At 39.7% G+C, this 21,359-nt stretch overlaps 1 protein-coding gene across 1 annotated transcript in view; it reads right to left on the bottom strand.

Moving 5' to 3' along the window:
- Positions 1 to 21,359, bottom strand: part of elapor1 (endosome-lysosome associated apoptosis and autophagy regulator 1) — a 126,412-nt gene that overhangs the window by 56,087 nt on the left and 48,966 nt on the right. Inside the window, exons 4-6 of the mRNA XM_060845453.1 lie at positions 17,127 to 17,274; positions 11,697 to 11,780; positions 3,405 to 3,510 (exon numbers count right to left, since the gene is read on the bottom strand). Coding sequence (XP_060701436.1) covers positions 3,405 to 3,510; positions 11,697 to 11,780; positions 17,127 to 17,274 — 338 coding nt within the window. The remainder of the gene's footprint in view (positions 1 to 3,404; positions 3,511 to 11,696; positions 11,781 to 17,126; positions 17,275 to 21,359) is intronic.

Raw genomic sequence — 21,359 nt, 5'->3', positions numbered from 1 at the left:
GAATAACATGGAGTCAGTTAGAAGATATTGCTGTGCAGCACATCAGAACAGATTGTTGATCTTCTTAACCCATGTTGCATGATATTTAACATAGCTGAGCTATCCAAATGGCCAGGTAAGGCCCATTAGTTTGAAGGGTGTAAATCATAATGCTCCAAAAGATCTAGCAAACTGGAGGAGAAAACCATGTTTCATGTACGTGAAATTAAAATGTACTCTCTCTAGATTGTAACACTTTATGCTGCATTTAGTTATAAACTCATGATAATTTTGTACAGACAAATACTCCATTATGGGAAAACTTTAACTGTGAGGATCTTTTGGTTATATATCTGTATATTTCCTGTCAGTCCATCATGATTTGAAAGGGTAGACTGCAGAAGGATTCATATATTATGATCATTACAAAATTGTATCAATAATAATTGTGCCGCAACAAAACAGCATTTCTGGTTTAAAAAGGGTTCTATTAGGTTGAACTGATTCAATGCAATTTTCCCACGTAAAAACAAGATGCTATGCATAGAAAGCAGCAGGCAACCTACAAAAGTAGTGACGATCAATAAAGTATTGATCGAAAGTAACACAATGTCTTTCAAGCAAAATTCTATTTGATCATTCAGAACTTTGCTACAAGCAAATGCCAGATTTAACAATCACAGCATGAAATATAGAATCCATCTGTTAAGAGGCTTAATAAAAATGCTTTCAAAACCTTTCAAACAGGGAGGATTTTGTTTCAAAAGACATTTTCCATCATAATTATTTAATCCTCACCCCCCCGTATCACCATTCTCTGACACATCACAAAATCAGTACATGTCAGTAATCCTGTTTTCTCTGTTATGAACAGGGTGACAGAGTAACACTGCAAAGATTCCCATATATAGTGTCTTTCTGCTAGTCATAGAGTTACATATGTCATAAACACCTGTGGTGCAAAGCTTTTGGGGAGAACCCATATTGTGCTGCTGATGACTGTGCTGGTTGTGAAAAATGGGCATCATGGTTTGGATTCAAATAGAATTAAACTCCAGTGGCTGGGGATTAAGGTCCTAAACTACTAAAATATGGTACGAGGGATTAGCACACAATAACTGTCCTTTTAAAAAGCTTCTTGAGCAGATCATTACTTGACTAAAAGATATGGCCGCACACCAGGAAACCGGCACACAGCACAATCATGGAACATGCAGATTAGCTAAAGATTATGATTTCACTCATGAACTGAAGATGCACACACAAGTCAATGAACTCCATTCACAGATGTATTTTCACATTTTTTTTTGTCATAGAAACACAGGATATAGGAGTAGTAGAAGCCCATTCAGCCTTACAAGCGTGCTCTGCCATTCAATATCATCATGGCTGATCATCCAAACTCAGTATTTTCTCTCGAGATCCTCTTTTAGTCTGAAGAAGTATATTAATACCTTCTTGGAAGTCTTGATTATTTTGGCTTCAAACATTTCCTATGCTGAGAATTCCACACGCTTACTGAAATAACTCTACAGAAGCTAGTATTCCATCCCCAAGCCACCCTTTATTTATACGTGGAGAGTCCTTGACACTAACCTAGCTTTCACAGAGTCAGCTTCAGAATGAACAGGATGTTTGACATTCTTATTCTTATCTGTCAGACAGGGCTCCCTGATTGGGGTTGTTAATCTGGTCCAAGCAGGTAACTCATACTCTATGAATTGACCTCATTACACTCACTATACTTACAACTCTCAGTGGTAAGAAATTTCTCCTCACCTCAGTCGTTAAAGGCCTAGCCTTTATCCTTAGACTGTGATCCCTGGTTCATGGACTTCATGGTCGCAAGACAAAGCTTTTCACAGGTGACAGTAAATTCAATTTAAATCAATTCATTGAGACCATCCTCCTGAATCTACCTTGTCTCATCCTGATAGACTTTTACAGGTCTCTATAAGCACCCCCTCATTCTTCTAAACTTTAAATTATATTCTAGCCAATCAAGTCTTTCCTCATGTGTTAGTTCTGACATCCAAGGAATCAGGCTAGTAAACCTTCTTTGTACTGCCTCAGTAGCCGGAATATGCTTCCTCAAATAAGGAAACCAAAACTGCACACAATACTCCAGGTGTGGTGTTAACAATGCCCTGTACAATTACAGCAAGACATCCCTGTTCCAGTACTCAAATTTCCTTGCTACGAAGGCCAACATACCATTGTCTTCCTTACTGGCTACTGCACCTACATGCTTAATTTCAGCAAATAATGTACAAGGATACCCAAGTCTCATTGCACCTGCCCCTTTTCCCAATCTGCCTCCTTGTTTTTGCTACCAAAATGGACAATCTCACACTTATTCACATTACATTGCATCTGCCATGTATATTTAACTTGTTCAAATCACATTGAAACTTCTCTGCATTCTCTTTATAGCATACCCTCCCCCCAGCTTTGTGTAATTTGCAAACTTGGAGATATCACATGAACAGCTGGAGTCCAAGCACAGATCCCTGCAGTACCCTGTTATCATGTCTGTCACTCAGAAAAAAAACCATTTATTCCTACTGTTTGTTTCCTGTCTACCAAACAGTTTTCTATCCACGTCCTATGCACTTCAAGTTTGCATTCTAATCCCTCATGTGGGACCTCATTGAAAGCCTGATTCGCCTCCTATTAAAATAATTTACTCTTTCAAGGTGGGAAACACTGGAATACCGGATAATCAGGATTTTCTTCCAGACATAGAGTCCAGAATGCCGACATGTTCAATGTATGCTTCAACCATGTGATCAGCATACCTCAGAATGTCTATTTGTTAGAATTAACTGGACAGGAGATTAATAAATTGCCTTCGTGAGGGTGAACAGCTGTCCTTTACTAGCCAATTAACCTTCTTTTCCACAGATCTCAAGCAGAGCACATGGAGTGAGATGTACCACCCATTGTGCACCACAAGTCAAAGTTGAATTCAATCCCACAGCTTGAGATGTAGGCCGGCCCAGATGGTAGAAGCAGGTTCACTTTCCTGAAAGGCATTGGTGAACCAGTGAAGTTTTTAATCAAAACAATTTGCCAGATTTCATAGTCATTTTATTTTGCTGCTGCCAACCCTTAAATTGATTCTATTCAATTTACTAGCCTGGGGGTTTGTGACTCATAAGTACTACCTTGTTGTATCCAATTTATATGAAAATAAATCTTAATAGATTCTCAAGAGATAGTCAGTTAAGTGTAATCTGGATAACCAGGACAAATGACTTGAAGCAAGTCAGATAGCAATTTGCTGTATTACTTCCAATTACTTTCTTCTCAGACAACAATAATTCAGGAAATATCTTACTTCAACATTATCAAGGAATTTTTCAGCATAAAATACTTATTTTTAAGTAGACTATTTCATTGGTTCAGTCTAGCTTCCAACATACCTGTGATGAAAATGTTCCTGATGAGAACAGGCTTTAGCATTTTCGTGCCCATTGAAAAGCCTGTTGTTCGCCAGTACAAAACATTATTTCCACGATTCAACTGTACCTGTGGAGAAAAAAAATTACCATTACAACACTTGGAAAGAATAGCAGCACAACTCTGAGGAAGTATAAGCACAAGATTTATGCAGGTCAGATGTTAACAGGATGGATATTGCAATTTAAGAACTCTGCACAGGTGCAGATTTATCAATATATAGGCAAACTTTCAACCTCAGTTTGGATCAGCCTTCGGTTATGAAAAATACAAATTTTGTTCCAATGCCACTTCTACTCTTACAAGTAAAATGAAAGTTAATCATGTAGATTAAAAGGATGCATTTAATCTATAGGCATGCTGTAAATTTGTTGTGGCTTTGTAACAATGTTAAATTTACAGTGAAAGTTTGTGATGTGAAGGCTAACCTGATGTAGGAGCAGAGTGAAGTGATATTCCCTGAAGGCAGTAAATGCACAATAATTCAGTATGGCATTACATGGAGTGCAAATCCACTGAGATGCCAAAATTACTTTGCAATATGCTTAAATTCTTTTGACACCTGGGCTCTTTCTAACCTATAAGTATCAAAAGTTCACAGAAAAATCCTTCCCTCCCTAGTCTCTAATATGTATCATCCTTGTATTAAATAGTGGCACTCTTGCATCTGGGTCACAAGGTTCTGAATCCATATCCCATATGAACTTGAACACAAAAGCATCAAGGCTGACAGTCCAGTGCAGCACAGAGAAAGTGCTACATTGTTGAAGTTGCTGTTTTTTGGGATGAGCTGCTATGCCTGCTCAGATGTACGTAAATTATCTTGTGGTACTACTTTGAAGAATTATTGGGGAACAATCCTCAGTGAACCAACTCGTAATTATTCTTCAACTGGATTTACTATATTCCTACTGGCTATGTGCAAATTAGCTGCTGCATTGCCCCTAGTCCTACAGTGTTAATTGGCTGTAAAATGTTTTAAGATATCTGATGGTTGTGAAAAGTGTTACATGATGAAGTCATTTTCTGCACATGCAGATATCCTGACAAACACAAAACTCACTTAGAAACAGGACAAATTAAGCTCCAGTCCCGAAATAAATGACAGCAGATATAACAATTCGGTCAATCACACTTGGGAAGGTGCTTCAGCTTCAACTGCTTACTCTTTTACCTTTTACCATTTGTTGTTCAGTCAACAAAAAATTTTAATTAACAAAAGGAGAAAGTGTAAAAAACAACAGATTCTGAAGTTAATCATTCAAAAGGAGATGTTGATGTAGCAGTAATGTTATCTGATTAATAATGCAGAGCCCAAGATAATACTCCCATTTCAAATCCCACCATATCATAACATAAATTCAACTAATGAATCTGGTTTTGAAAGCTAGCTAATCATGAAATGATAGCTATAATCAATTGCTGTTCAAAAACCTATCTGGTTCATTATTACCTGATTTGGGAAATAAATCTATTGTCCAGATCTGGTTTGGCTTGCCTCTGAACTGGACAAACAGGCCATTCTGTTCAAGGCCAATTAGAGATGGCCATCAAATCCCCATGAATGAATATAAAAAAGGAATTTGTGCTTTTGTACAAATGTGTTCTAACAAAGACATATCTTTTTCAAGATTAAAACTAACTGTAAATAGGGAAATGGTTGTTGGAGGGCAGTCTTATAGTACCTCTACTGTTGTTCATGGATGAGATGGGGCCAGGAGTTGACATATCAGTTGAAATGTGTTGGGTTTCCAGGTATATAAACAAAAATCATGACAAGCACAATCGTTTAGTTATTCCTTTTCGCTACATTACTTTGCACACTATCATTTAATGATGCAGCAGTAATACAACAATTATCACAAGCACAGCTTGGCAGTGGAATGGCAGCTGCCTGGATCAAAGATGGAGGCCGTCTATGTAAGCCTGGTGCACTGTGGGATCAAAGTCCTGAGCACCAGTTCACAGCAATCAATGGAGGTTTGACCTCCTGCTTCGATGACCATTGAAAACACTTGATATAACGTTTAAACTTTGAAAAAGGTTCTTTCAATGTAGTTTGTGCCAAAAACATCTCCCGATTTGACTGAGGCTTTTTCAGGTGTCCCTGTCTGGAGATACAGAGTGGAAAGAATCTGTTTTCACACCACTGGCTGCTCATGTGAGTGATCTCTTGTCAGATGGGTTTCCAAGGTCTGCGTGATGAATAAAATATTTCCAGTCCAAAATGTCCCTGATCAAATTCAATATGCAAAAGGGACCTCCAAAAGGAAAAAAAAACCTTCATAATGCATGGCAAATCACCATAAACCCCAACAGACCTCCAAAAATAACCATGAGGAATATAATGGGCTGTCTGAGTCACTGGGTGTGGGAGACTCTCTTCTTAATAGAAGGAAAACTCATCACTGCAACAGATAGGTCAACAACCTGTGCATAGTGTACATATTTGTGCAAATGGAACCAAGCAAAGAAGGCTGCATCACTGTGAAGTGATGTAACTGGCACAGCCAAATCAGCCATTTTGATGTTCAGAGTAATTCTTTTGGTTTCTCTGAACTCAAAGTGTATTAACAATGCCGATTAAAAGATCAATGATTGATTAGATTAGATTAAATTCCCTACAGTAGAGAAACAAGCCCTTTGGCCCAACAAGTCCACACTAACCTTCCAAAGCGCAATCCACCCAGATAATCCCCTACATTTATCCCTGACTAATGCACTTAACACTATAGGCAATTTAGCATGGCTAATTCACCTAACGTTTCACTGGCTTCACCCAAACTTTGTCCCTCATTCCCATTACAGATTCTGACTTGAGCTTGATCATTGAAATCAATTGGCAAAGTAAAACCAAAAAAGCTGCCATTCTGAACTACACTCATTCCCTTACTTGTGAGGGACTAAACAAGCCATATCCTCAGAGGTCAGTCTCCCCCTAGGCTTTATAAATTAGAAAACGGCTCATTACTTCAATAAAAGGGAAAACAAATTCTAATAAATGAACTGGAAATAAAATGAGGTCATGTGCAACATATATAAATTCTCTATCTTGGGATGTTTTCCAAAAATCAATAAAAAAATTTATTACAATATAGCACTGTAAATATTGACTGCTTTTCAACTTTTCCATTTTACACTCATTAATGTTAATAACCGTTGCCATTGAATACTAAGCATTCTCAATGAACATAGATTAAAACAATACTTTGGTAATGAGTTTTCAAAACAACTCTACTTATTTTGTACTAAGCTCAAAACAAAAAGCAGAATCAACACGTGCAGGAGTAAAAGCTCTGAAACTTCCTTTAATGTTGAAAATCTATTTACCCAGACTAATGTGAAGATACCTATTTAGTTTAACTTCCATGTCCAGTGAGATAAGAAACATAATGTACAATGTTAACATTTTTATTTTTAAAGCAAATGGAAGTGAATTGGCAACTATATACATGGGATTTCTGCAAATTCCCCATCAATTTAAAAAAAACACTGTACCTTTGCAGCATGACAATTATGAATTGTAGTCTGCTTCTTCACAAAATTACCCTCACAACAGAATCCCGTCATAAAAAATGAAGAGGCCACAACTGTTTGAAACAGTTGCATAAGCATAATGTTGATCAGGAACCATGGTAACAGGAGGGTGCATGCTCTGGTCTTGATGCAGTATCTAGGCAGCATGAATCATTTTCACCTATGCTGCTGCATATTTTGCATACAGATTGATTGCTGCAATTTCTCAGAGTCATGTTAACATATTCCATCTGTGCAAACTGACTTTGGTGCGGGAAACTCACTGATTCCAGGAAAGGGAGATTTGATAAAACAGCACCTTCTGGAGATCTGCAAGTAAATCCTTGCACAACAAGTGCTGGACCACAGGACAAGATTAATTTGGGATATCTGGTTGGCATGGACAAGTTGGAATGAAGGGTCTGTTTCTGTGCTGTATATCTCTATGACTCTATGACAACGGTTTAATTGATGGTACAATGCAAAATTGCTTGCTGCGCAGTAAACAGGTGCGACTATTTCAGGAGAACACATTTGGGGTGCTGCTGCTGGACGTTGAGAAGGAAGGGAGCTCAAGGTCAGTTTCCCAGCAGGAAAAAGTGAAGAAACAACGACTGTGAAGGTGGCAGAGTTGATGAACAACGTCCCCCATATTTAAAAAATATAGGAGCAAATAACAAAGTATTTTCAAGACTTGTGAAAATCTGCTATGGTAGAACCATTCAGAGTTTCTTAATGAAATTATATTGCCTTCACATGCAGGGCAGCAAACTCACCAAACTTAACAGTCTGTTCTGGCAGCAGAACATATAAGCTCGGAAAAACTGAAAGAACTGCAGATGCTAGCAATCTCTGGAAAAACTCAGCAGGTCTGGCAGAATCTGTGAAGTGAAAGCAGTGTTAACATTTCAGGTCCAGTAACCCTTCAGTGGAGATATAAGTGAAAAATCTGGCATAAATGTGACCATAATTTATTCACCATAAAAATCAAGTCCAAACCTGAGGGGATTGCTTGAGTTAGCACTCCATCTGCCCAGAAAGTATTAGCAAATGCTTTATGTACCTGCCCACAGCACTGACACACTTATCCAGCACATTCTAGTGATACCTCTATTGGGGGGCCTTGGATGTCAATATCCATGATCTGTGTGACAGTGGATCTAACAACAGCATTTAGAGCCTTGGAACAACTGTGCCCATTCTATGGATTACCTAGAAATCTAAACATCAGGGAAGTACTCATTCTAAAGCAGATTCATGCAAAGCCTCAGGCCTCTGTTCAAGGGGCCCCAATGCAGATGTCCCTGAATCTGTGTACATGTGGTGTGACCTGCAGTAGAATGAATACATCGTTAATGCCTACATTGATCCAGTCTATACACATTCCCATCACAGCCATCAACTGCACAATTATTTTTTTAGATTAGATTTAGATTAGACTTACAGTGTGGAAACAGGCCCTTCGGCCCAACAAGTCCACACCGACCCGCCGAAGTGCAACCCACCCATACCCCTACATTTTTTACCCCTACCTAACACTACAGGCAATTTAGCATGGCCAATTCACCTGACCCGCACATCTTTGGACTGTGGGATGAAACCGGAGCACCTGGAGGAAACCCACGCAGACACGGGGAGAACGTGCAAACTCCACACAGTCTGTCGCCTGAGTCGGGAATTGAACCCGGGTCTCAGGTGCTGTGAGGCAGCTGTGCTAACCACTGTGCCACCGTGCTGCCCATATGTTATGATTCCAACCTGTTTGCCATTCCCTCTCTTTTCACTGTTCCTTTGGAACACGTAATAACTCAGAAAGCCTGACTGGAAAGGAACATCATTTATTGTTGAACTCAAAATTGAGCTCTCCAGACCCACCCTTGGGTTTGCTTCTTTTTTATTTAACCTGTTTTTTGAATCAACCTGCTCAGAGATACTATTACACACCTCTGGAGCAGATGGAACTTGAACATGGGCCTCTTGGTCCAGGGGAAGGGACACTACCACTGAGCTACAAAAAGGCCCAGAAATATCAATCACTCTTTTTGTTGTTGAAGGGAGTAGAAACATGAAACACTTCATGTGAGATGTGAATACACAACCCTGGTTTACAAAGGCAGTATTTGAACCACTGAGCTAGACAGTCTGAGCTCTTTAAACTGAAATCGAACTTGACTGTTTGGTGCTATAAGACTGCAGTGCCAAACATTAAGTTACAGTGGCGCCTATGGGTTTCCTTTTCAAAAAAGTCTTTTTTTAAATTAAGCTATTTTTCTAATCAACCTGTTCAGCAATGCTATTACAAAGCTCTGGAACAGGAGTGACTTAGTTCCAAGTCGCTCAATCCAGGAGTACAGACACTACCACTGTGCCACAAGAGGGCATCCCTAGGTCTGCTTGACTGTTTTGTTTTATTTAACTTGTTTTTCTAATCAACCAGTTCAGAGATATTATTACACACCTCTGTAGCACGTGGAACTTGAACTCAGGTCTCTCAGTCCAGGGGGGAGTGAAATTAGCTCTGCATGATGAGAGGACCGCTCTAAGGTGCAAAGTCAAGAAAGATGGAAAATGTAGTTGATAGGGTTTGAATCAGCGTGGGGGGCCTCAATTGATATCAAATCCATCGCTTTAATCACTCGGCCTGGGTCTGCTTTACAAAGAGCTCTGGCATTCAGTTCCAGCTGGTAGGCCATTGCCTGTTGCCAACAGAAATTTACCCAATGAACTCCATAGGGAGATTAATTTATGATTCCTTATGGCTCTTATAGGGATAATCAAAGTACCATTATTCATTTTACCTGTACATTCTGCAACATTCCCTTTAAGTCCTTTCATGTTTTATTATATCAATCTCCTATAATAAATACGTACATTCATTTGACCACTTTTGACATCCTCAGCAGCTACAAAGTTGCTTCGTTCACAATCTACATTCCATTCTTACAAATTAAGCTACATGAGACTGTTTTTCTTCATTCAGGGGATGAGAGCTTGACTGGACCAGAATTTACTGTCCACCTGTAGTGAGGTGTGAAGGTAGTAGTGAGCTGTCTTCTGGCTGCAGTCCATTTAGTGTAGGAACACTCACAATGCAAGGGAGGAAGTTCCAGGATTTTGATCCAGTGACATTGAAGGAACGGTAATATGTTTCCAAGTTGGGATGGTGAGTGGATTGGCGAGGGGAACTTGCAGGTGGCGGTGTTCCTATGTTCCTGTCCTTCTAGATGATAATGACCAAGGATTGGAAGATGCTGTCTAAGGAGCCTTGCTAAATTTCGGCAAAGTAGCCTTTAGTTGGTACATCTTGCTGCTGTTGTGCGTCAATAGTGGAAGAACTGAATACTTGTGGATCTAGCATCCATCAAGCAGCTTGCCCTGCCTTGGATGATGTTAAGTTTCTTGAGCGTTGTCAGACCTATACTAATTGAAGCAATTTGGGAATATTTATTGTAATGCTGATTTGTGCCCTGTTAAATGCAATTAAACATCCTTAGTTTTTAGCAAGAATTAATCTGGAGCCTTTGCAAACCCTGATCAGAGGAAATAGAGTAAGTGACATTAATACCAGTCTCCATATATCCAAACACCAATTCAACCCATCCATATCTCACTGAAATTTGATTTGCTGATTTTGTATGTGATTGTTTTGATCTGTTTGATCTCTTTCTAATCTTCTTCATTTTTTTTTGGAGGTTTAGACAATGCTGTCCCACTAAACACATATCTTATTAAACATCCATATCTGACAGCAAATTTTTTTCTGAATAAGCAACTATGTTTTCTCTCGATACCTTTATATTCTGCAATTATGACACTTCAACAAGATGTCTGGCATGAACTGCTGAGTTACCAGAAAATATCCAAAATTCCACTGAATCACTGAGCCCAACAGTTACAATAATAGTTGCTCTGTCCTAACAGTGAATATTTTGTGCTCAATACTGAGTATTTTTCATGCACACTACAACAAAATCTTGTATTCTATAGTACCACTGTCAGTCTTAAATTGTCCCAAGATGTTTTTTCAGCGGTTTAATCTAGTAGGAACTGCAACCAATCCTAAGACTATTAGGACAGTTGGCCAACTATTGACCAAAGAAGTAGGTTTTTTTTGTAACATCTGAAAGGAAAATGTGGTGGAAAGACTAAAAGACTGTAACAAGCAATTTAAAGTTTGGATGACTGAAGACATGTTTGCCAATGGTGACGTGAAGAGGTGGGAAATGTGGAACAAGCCAGAGTTGAAAGAACACAGAGTTCTCATAAGTTTAGTACAAGGGTTGATATTCCATTATATTAACAGATATTCCCTTTTCATTGTAGCAGAAAATCTTCCAGTATTAATTAACAGTTAGAGACGTAGAGCAGCAACACAATAACCCACAAGCAGATGTATAAATACAATCTGCCTTAGGTATAGAAATGTCACCATCCAACTCAATTATAATTTGATAACAGTACAGGTAATTCCCCAGGTTACAAATGTTCTGGGATCCATTGGGAAGTTGATTTCTATGCAAGTCAGTATATAATGCATTACGAACATTCCTAAGTTGGATGTTTGTAAACTGGGGAACCCCTGTACTGCTCTCATTGCTGACGGTCAGCTTGTTTGCATTAGAGCATTGTATCAAGATTCAATACTCAAAAAGTGTTTTTATAACAATGTAAAATCTACAGATAAGTCAAAAAAAAGTATTGAAAATACTTCAAAACACTTTTCAGATTTCGACACCTACTGAATGATGATCCCATTCATTCCTTTCTGTTTTTCTTATCCATTTTGATTCACCATCCATTGCTTGACATTGGTCATTCTGAACCTGGGAAAGAAAGGGAAAACTGTATCTAAGTAAAGCCACATAGTACAGAATGAACTGAAACTACAGTTAGTCAATTTAAAAACAAATTCTTTCATTGTCCATTGGTATTGACAAATATAATTTCCATTCCATTTTGATGAATTTTTAAAAATTTATTTGTAAGGGTTGCTGCCTGGCCAGCATTTATTGCCCATCCCAAATTGCCCTTGAGAAGGTGGGGATGACCTGCCTTCTTAAACCACTGCAATTCACGTGCTATGGGTTGACCCACAATGCTGTTCAAGAGAATTGGATATGATGGGCAGAATTTCACAGTATTCCTAGCTGACCTCTGACCTGCTGTTGTAGCCACTATGTTTATGAGATAGATCCAGTTAAGTTTCTGGTCAATGGTAAGCCCAAGGATATTGATAATAGGGGATTCACTGATGGTAACACCATCGAATGTCAAGGGATGGGAGGTGATTAGATTATTTCTTATTGGTGATGGTCATAGCCTGGCATTTGTGTGGCACCAAAGTTACTTGCCATTTGTCAGCCAAAGCCTGGATATTATCCAGCTCGTTTTGCATTTGAACGTGGACTTCTTCAGTATCTGAGTCGTCGCGAATGGTGTTTAACATTGTGCATCATCAGCGAACATCCCCACTTCTGACATTCTGATGAAGAGAAGATCGTTGATGATACAGCTGAAGATAGTTGGGCCTGGGGCTCTACCCTGAGGAATCACACTGTTTTGGGGATTTTTCAACTGATTGTTTTGACACTACATTAATTTTAAATCATTTTGGTTGTACTATTATGCATATATTGTGGATGTGAATATTCAGGCAGCCTTAGTTATCAATTTGCACTTGAAATGTATTCATAAGTTTACAAACTGGTGGTCATAAGTGGGCCAAATATTTATTTATCTGCAATTAGATATTTTCATTTCTTTACAGATGGCATATTATTTCTCTACAAAATAATTTTTGAAGAAGCATATTTAGCTGAATACTGCCTTGTGGAGCAATATCAGGCAGCAGAGTGCTGAAATTCATCTATTTTGTTGACTCACCTCATTTCTGGAGCATGCCATCCTTGCGTCTGGATGGTATTAACATAAAACATATCAAACACTGCAGGTGCAAAGAGCTGCTGCAGACCTTGAAACAAACGCAGAAAAATGCTGGAAACATTCAGCTTGTCAGTTGAAATCTGTGGCCCACACCTGAAACTTCAATCTATCAGTTACCTCCGCAGGTGCTGACTGATCCTCTGAATATTACTAACATTTTTTGTTTCTGTTTTTCACACTTCTCCAAGTGCAAATATGTAGGAAATTAATAAGTTGCTCTGAGAATGATGTAGAATGGAATAAGTTGTTAACTAAAAGGGCTTGGTTACAAGAATACCAGCCTTCTATTCAAAATCTCTTTACTTTTGGAGAATATCATTCTTACAAAATCCCATGCAAGGACTGCACAAAGCACTACATGGGACAAACAGGAAGGCAGCAAACGATCCGCATCCATGGACACCAACTAGCCACGAAGCGACACGACCAGCTATCCTTAATAGCCACACACGCAGATGACAAGCAACATGAGATCGACTGGGACAACACTACTATTATAGGACAAAGTGAGGACTGCAGATGCTGGAAATCAGAGCTGAAAATGTGTTGCTAGAAAAGCGCAGCAAGTCAGGCAGCATCCGAGGAGCAGGAGAATCGACATTTCGGGCATGAGCCCTTCTTCAGGAATGAGGAAAGTGTGTCCAGGAGGCAGATAGGGAGGATGGACTTGGTGGAGGGGCGTTGGAAATGCGATTGGTGAAAGGAGGTTAAGGTGAGGGGGTAAGGTGAGGGTGATAGGCCGGAGTGGGGGTGGGCGCGGAGAGGTCAGAAAGAAGATTGCAGGTTAGGAAGGTGGTGCTGAGTTCGAGGGTTGGGACTGAGACAAGGTGGGGGGAGGGGAAATGAGGAAACTGGAGAAAGTTGAGTTCATTCCTTGTAGTTGGATTGTTCTTAGGCAGAAGATGAGGCATTCTTCCTCCAGCCATCGTGTTGCTATGGTCTGGCAATGGAGGAGTCCAAGGACCTACATGTCCTTGGTGGAGTGGGAGGGGGAGATGAAGTGTTGAGCCACGGGGGTGGTTGGGTTGGTCGGTCCGGATGTCCCAGAAGTGTTCTCTGAAACATTCCACAAGTAGGCGGATGGACTCCTCCATCGCCAGACCATAGCAACACGACGGCTGGGGGAAGAGCACCTCATCTTCCAGCTAGGAACCCTCCAACCACAAGGAATGAACTCAGATTTCTCCAGTTTCCTCATTTCCCCTCCCCCCACCTTGTCTCAGTCCCAACCCTTGAATTCAGCACCACTTTCCTAACCTACAATGTTCTTCCTGACCTCTCCGCCCCCACCCCCACTCTGGGCTATCACCCTCACCTTATCACCCTCACCTTAACCTCCTTTCACCTATCGCATTTCCAACAAGTCCCTCCTCCCTACCTTTTATCTTAGCCTGCTTGGCACACTTTCCTCATTCCTGAAGAAGGGCTCATGCCCGAAACATCGATTCTCCTGCTCCTTGGATGCTGCCTGACCTGCTGCGCTTTTCCAGCAACACATTTTCAGTTATTATAGGACAAGCCAAACAAAGAACAGCCAGGAAATTCCTAGAGGCATGGCACACATCCACAGATTCAATCAATAAGCACATCAACCTGGACCCGATATACTGACACTGCAACAGACAGCTGGAACTGACAACCGGAAGCGGCAGAGACAAACTACTATAAATGCCGGAGGAAACATCACAGAAGCGCTTCACAGGAGGCTCCCAAGCACTGAGGACGTCACCTAGACAGGGGACGAAATGTCTGCAACACAAATTCCCAGCTCAGCGAACAAAACCACAACATCATTCTTAGTGGTGATTAATTACTGGTTGCTCACCTGAACCAACTAGTTAACCAAGTTTTGTGAGCTTGCAACTGATGAGCAGGTCCCAAGTTGATCTTCAATTGGAGAACTCCAGTTATGCAAACATTTAAATAATACTGCACTTTTTTGTATCAGAAACTTACTTCTTGTAAATACCAGAAACTGTGCAGCAAAGTAAATATCACTAGGCATATACAGTAAACAACGCTGAAAAATATGAACTATGGAAGGATGGGTTTGCTAGGGATATAAATGACAGTGACATTGCTGAAAACCTTATCATTCATTCAGGGGTAAATCACATCTCAGCACAATGTTCCCTGTTTAATGGCTTTGATCCCAAAGACTGAGAAACATTCATTAAAGTCAGAATGTTATAACTCAGTAAAATTATTAACTTTTTTTCAGAAGTCATAGAAAGGAATCATTATCACGCCAAAATTTATTGCTCACCCCTAACTGATCCTTGAGGAAGTGGTAGTGAGCCACCTAAATTAGATTAGATTAGATTACTTACAGTGTGGAAACAGGCCCTTCGGCCCAACAAGTCCACACCGACCCGCCGAAGCGCAACCCACCCATACCCCTACATTTACCCCTTACCTAACACTATGGGCAATTTAGCATGGCCAATTCACCTGACCCGCACATCTTTGGACTAGTAAACTAAGGCAACTCATTGCTTCTTAGATTTTGGAGTCACACCTGTAGCAAACCAGGTAAGGTTAGCAGATTTCCTTCCCTAAAAGACATTTCTGAATCCAATGTTATGAACACCTAGTATGTTTATGACCCCAATTAACCTGAGTTTAAATTCCTCAGTCACAATAGTGCTTTTGAACTCATTACTCCAGATTATCTGTTCAGGCCTTTAGTTTACTAGTCCTGTGCAATTGCCACTATCCTGCCCTACCAATCGTAATGATCATTCTTGAATGATTTAGCATGCCAAGGGACAATTTAATGGGAAAATAAAATGGCACATTATTTGTTGAGTTGATTTGAATGATTTCAATCATTTTTTGGGAGTGGGCAATTTGCAATATTTTAGGATAACTTGTGCCATTGAGATCTATTTCAACTGACAGCTTTGATTAATGATGCAGTTTTGAAAAAATCTTTGTTCGAGTCTTGTCATAAAGAATTTCAACCAGTCTCATATCGTAAGTCCTTCCATTTCCTACCTCATTGTGCTATTATACAAATTGGCCGTACATCGTGGGTTTATGTTAAAAAAAATGTCCTAAATGTTGCCAGTTAGGTTGTTTGGGAACCAATGATTTTGTTTTAGCGCAGCCTTTGCTACATTTAGAAGTATCTTCATTCTTTATTCTATAAAGTCGTAATTTGTAATAAATTAAATTTGATTGTTTGTTGCTTATATCATAGTAACTGGTAATGCAGAGCCTTTCCTGTACATAGTATGTGAACTATGATGCACAGCCCCAGCCAATCACTACATGCCTGCACAACACCAGAAACATTTCAGTGTTTACCCTGCAGCGAAACTGCTGCAGATACTGAGCACAGACTTCAGTCAGACTGGAAGAGCAGGTTCATCTATGGATTATAATTTTTCAAGAGCATAACGAGCATTGGGAACTAGCTCATATTGTAATAACTGACGGGAAGTGAAGTGGGATAAATATTACCCTACAGATCAAAATAGACCATACAAAGCTAAAAAATACCACCCAAAACAGGCAGAACTCAAATGGAGTAAGTGTTGTGACACAGAAAATGGGAAGGAATGATGAACTTGTTTGATTTTTTTGTAGTGTGTTTTCATTCATTGTGGACTGTGATGTTGAAAGCTTCTTATTATTCACTGTGGTCCCAGAAGCATACTGCATGGACTCTGGCAGTGATATCTAGTGGCTGAGATGTTTGGCCTCCAACAACCATGTTAAGTACGATTCTGGCCCTGCCGAATTTTACCTTGGATCTTCACTAACCACAGTTTTATCAAGATTTCTTCGTGCCACACAAATATGCTGTCCAGAAAGATGTGTCTTAAATAGAATATGTCTGACTTTCTGCATCAATTTGTTTAAAGTCAGCATTAACCGCTTAGCTAGGAGATTTAAAACAATATTGGGACAAACTTTGATGGGACAAATAAGCTTTACTCAACTTTAAATGTTCTTATATAATTAATGGCACCATTACTTTATTAGGGTAACAACATCGTTTTAAATGCTACAATTAAGTAACGCTTTATGGAACTCACTAGCTAACCAAAACTTTTTTCTTTACTATTTTCTTGCATATTTCCTTTTATTTTTCTTCTGAAGGGCAATGAAAATAGCGAAAGAGGTTCTGACACCACTGACTCTCATTTTCTATTCCAGACGTAACAACTTATTCTCAAAGAAGTCAGTGCTCTTCAAATAAAAAGCCTGTCATCACTTACAAAAAATTCAAAGTAAATGCTGGTATCTGGATATTGATATTCAAACGAGATGCTGCCTGATCGTTTCAGGTTCACTGCATACATCAGAGTGGCTGTGCATTCATCACTGTTGGATGCCACGAAATCACCTTTAAGGGTCCATTTTGACCTAGCAAAAAATGCAGAGAATAGTACAAAGTACACAATACATGAAAACAGGCATGTGTTAGTACACTAAAAATAATAACTGGCAAATCTTTGAGCTGCAATAACTATGCATCAAACAACCGGTATTGACAAGTGTACTGATGTGTGGGGCTGTTAGTATTGACATGATTGCATAAATGACAACTATAGCTGAAGATGCAAGAGTACATAAGAAAAATAACAAGTATATTTATTCCTAAGGCAGGTGTAACTTTATTTTCTACTCATGTTTGTTTTGAAATATAGTGGACTTTGCGTTGTATCAGGTTGATTTTTTTGTTCCTTTCACCGGACGTTTTTCTCTCCTCTCTGCCGCCAAGATACTGTTGACTATCGCTGTTGTATGATTGCACCAGTGTTACTTACACATTAGTATCTTTCTCAAGCATTAGTAATGGGTGAGCTTCAATGAGTGAGTTCCTCAGTTACACGTGTCATCACACTGAAATCTTGGATTTCAGCAAAGGTCAGGACTGTGACTTCCTGAGCAGCTCTCCACATTTCAAGCCCAGAGTTATCAGTTTCAATTTGTCCTCTATTTTGATCAGATTAGCTAAAGATCATGGTCAGTTTTTCATGCAATCTAAATCCATTCACCCAAGCTTAAAATTGATTCCCAAATCTAGGGGGAACTAGCTATTTGGATATCGAGCTGGCTTGAAGGTACAGAGGGTAGTGGTGGAGGCCTGTGACCAGTGGTGTGCCACAAGGATTGGTGCTGGGTCCACTGCTTTTCATTATTTATATAAATGATTTGGATGGGAGCACAGGAAATACAACTATTAAGTTTGCAGATGACAACAAAGTTGGAGGTATTGTGGACAATGAAGAAGTTACGTCAGACTATAGTGGGATGTTGATCAGATAGGCCAATGGGCTGAGGAGTGGCAAATGGAGTTTAATTTAGATAAATGTAAGGTGCTGTATTTTGGAAAGGCAAATCAGCAGGACTTATACACTTAATGGTAAGGTCCTGGAGAGTGTTGCTGAACAAAAAGATCTTGGAGTGCAGATTCATAGATCCTTAAAAATGGAGTTTCAGGCAGAAATAATAGTGAGGATGATGTTTGGTATGCTTGCCTTTATTGGACCAAGCATTGAGTGTAGGAGTTCGGAGGTTATGTTGCGGCTGTACAGGACAATAGTTAGTCCGCTTTTGGAATATTGTGTGCAATTCTGGTCTCCCTCCTATCGGAAGGATATTGTGAAATTTGAAAGAGTTCAGAAAAGATTTACAAGGATGATTCCAGGGTTAAAGGATTTGAGCTACAGGGAGAGGCTGAAAAGGCTGGAACGGGTATCCCTAGAGCATCAGAGGCTGAGGGGCGACCTTATAGAGGTTTATAAAATCATGAGGGGCAGCATAGGGTAAATAGACAATATCTTTTTCCTGGGTGGGGGTAGTCAATAACTAGAAATCATAGGTTTAGGGTGAGAGGGGAAAATTGTAAAAGAGACCTGAGGGGCAACCTTTTCACACAAAGGTTGTGTGTGTATGGAATGAGTTGCCAGAGGAAGTAGTGGAGGCTCGACAATTATAACATTTAAAAGGCATCTGGATGGGTACATGAATAGGAAGGGATAAAAGGGATATGGGTCCAGTGCTGGCAAATAGACTAGATTAGGTTAGGATATCTGGTCAGCATGGACAATTTGGACCAGAGTAAGTTTCCGTGCTGTACAACTCTATGACTATAAATACTACTGGGTTTTAATGACAGTGTGTTTCTCAATCACTCATAGTCAACAATCGAGGAAGCTATAAGAATTACCCAGTGGAGATAGTTTACTTCTCCTTGGCTTTCTCGAATTGCTACATTTGTTGAGTTAAAAATCACACAACACCAGGTTATAGTCCAACAGGTTTAATTGGAAGCACACTAGCTTTTGGAGCGACGCTCCTTCATCAGGTGATGAAGGAGCGTCGCTCCAAAAGCTAGTGTGCTTCCAATTAAACCTGTTGGACTATAACCTGGTGTTGTGTGATTTTTAACTTTGTACACCCCAGTCCAACACCGGATCTCCAAATCATGACTACATTTGCTGAGATTTGGAACTCAGCTGAATAAAGGAGCAAAACATTACCCAGCTTCCTTGGAATATATTGGATATACATAGGATACTAAAATGTAGAATTTGTTTCTGCCTCTTAAAGGATTAATAATTCCAGTTGTCTTGTTTTGACTACTCTTGCACAAGCTAAAATTACAGTCATGTAGTCCTCATCTGTTTCTACACATCCCGATTTACGAAAACAATTTAATCAGGTAACTTAAAACAATTTTGCATTCACTGTGTTTTTTGAGATGATTTTCCTTTCAAATTCATTTGCAACTATGAACTACACAACCAAAATGCTTACAAAACAGCTTTACTCAACACCCTTAACCTAAGCATTTACTTAGGAAAAGGCTGTATTTCAAGAATAGACTGCATTTTTGCATAATAAGCTTTGCTCTAATTACATGCAACAGGCCGCAAAAGGCCTTGATTCTATAGTTGATCTGGAATTTTTTTCGAATGGGGCAGATAAAGTTAAAAATTTAGTCTTAGCTATTGCCTTTTTGATTTTCTTTGCTGTTTTTGTGGAGTAAGGGGTTAAAGCATCTTCAATTATCACCACGGAGCATATGTATAGGGAACCATGTCATGATGTTTTCAGATCACATGGAACTCAGAGTTGAATATGTAGGGTTTCCAGAGATGCCTTCTCTTACCATCAGATGTACATAATGTATGTCACCAATAACGTTTGTTTCTGTTCACTGATATGGCTGTGGAGTACCTTTTTACAGCAATTTTGTGTCTGTTTCTGTATATTTATCACTCAGTACATGAAAGGTGCAGGTTCTGGGTTTCACTGGCTAGGTCAATATCTATCACCTATCCTTAGTTGTTGTTTTTATTATTTACTCCTGAGACCAGGATTGAAAAGTGGTGGTGAGCTGTCCTCTTGAACTGCTGCAATCCATTTAGTAGGGGAAACCCCACAATACTGTTTGGGAGGCAGTTCCAGGATTTTGACCCAAAGAAAGATTGGCAATGCATTTCTGAGTCAGGAACGCAAATGGCAAGGAATGGTATTTGCTGGTTGTGGTATTCCCATGTATCTACCACCTTTGTTCTTCTAGACAATAGTGGGCCTGGGTTTGAAAGGTGCTGTCTAAGGGATATGGGCCAAAAGCTAGCAAATGGGACTAGATTAATTTAAGATATCTGCTCGGCATGGACAAGTTAGACCGAAGGGTCTATTTCCGTGCTATCCATCTCTCTGACTCTGACTCTAAGGAGCCTTGATGAATTTCTGCAGTCCATCTTGTAGATGTCACACGCTGCTGCTATTGACCATCAGTGGTGGATTGTGTGAATGCTTATGGATGTGGTACCAATCCAGCAGACTGGATGATGTCAAGATTCTTGGAGCTGTACTCATCCAGACAAGTGGAAAGTATTTCATCAGATTCCTGACTTATGCTGGTAGATAGACTTTGAAAAATTAGAAGCTGAGATACTTGTTGTGGTATTCCTGCGCTTGTAGCTCTGTTTCTGGCCAATGGTAACCCCCCCCCCCACCAATATGTTGATAGTGGCAGAATCAGCAATGGCAATGCCATTGAATGTCAATGGAATTTGGTTGGAGATCATCATTGACTGGTACATATGTGATGTGAACGTTACTTGCCGCTTGCCAACTCAAACCTGGATATTGTCCAGGTTTTGTTACATTTGGGTATAGACTGTTTCAGTACCTGAGGAGTCATGAGTAGTGCTAAACTTTGTGCAGCAAACATTTCCACTTCTGACCTTATGATGGACTGAAGGCCACTGACGAAGCAACTGAAAGTGGTTGGGCTTAGAACACTACCCTGAGGGGCAGCCTTGAAGTCAAGGACAGTCACTCTTGCCTCCCATCCAGAATTCAGCCCTTTTGTCGCTGGCTATAATGAGGTCTATAGCTTTCTAACTTTGTCCCAATTTTCTCTACAGATTTTCCATATTTCCTGAGGTTCTCACAATGGTAAAAGCATTCAACCAATGGAAAATATT

The sequence above is a fragment of the Hemiscyllium ocellatum genome, chromosome 26 (genome assembly GCF_020745735.1).
Source record: "Hemiscyllium ocellatum isolate sHemOce1 chromosome 26, sHemOce1.pat.X.cur, whole genome shotgun sequence".
Lineage (NCBI taxonomy): Eukaryota > Metazoa > Chordata > Chondrichthyes > Orectolobiformes > Hemiscylliidae > Hemiscyllium > Hemiscyllium ocellatum.
This window is presented reverse-complemented; position numbering and strand designations above follow the sequence as displayed.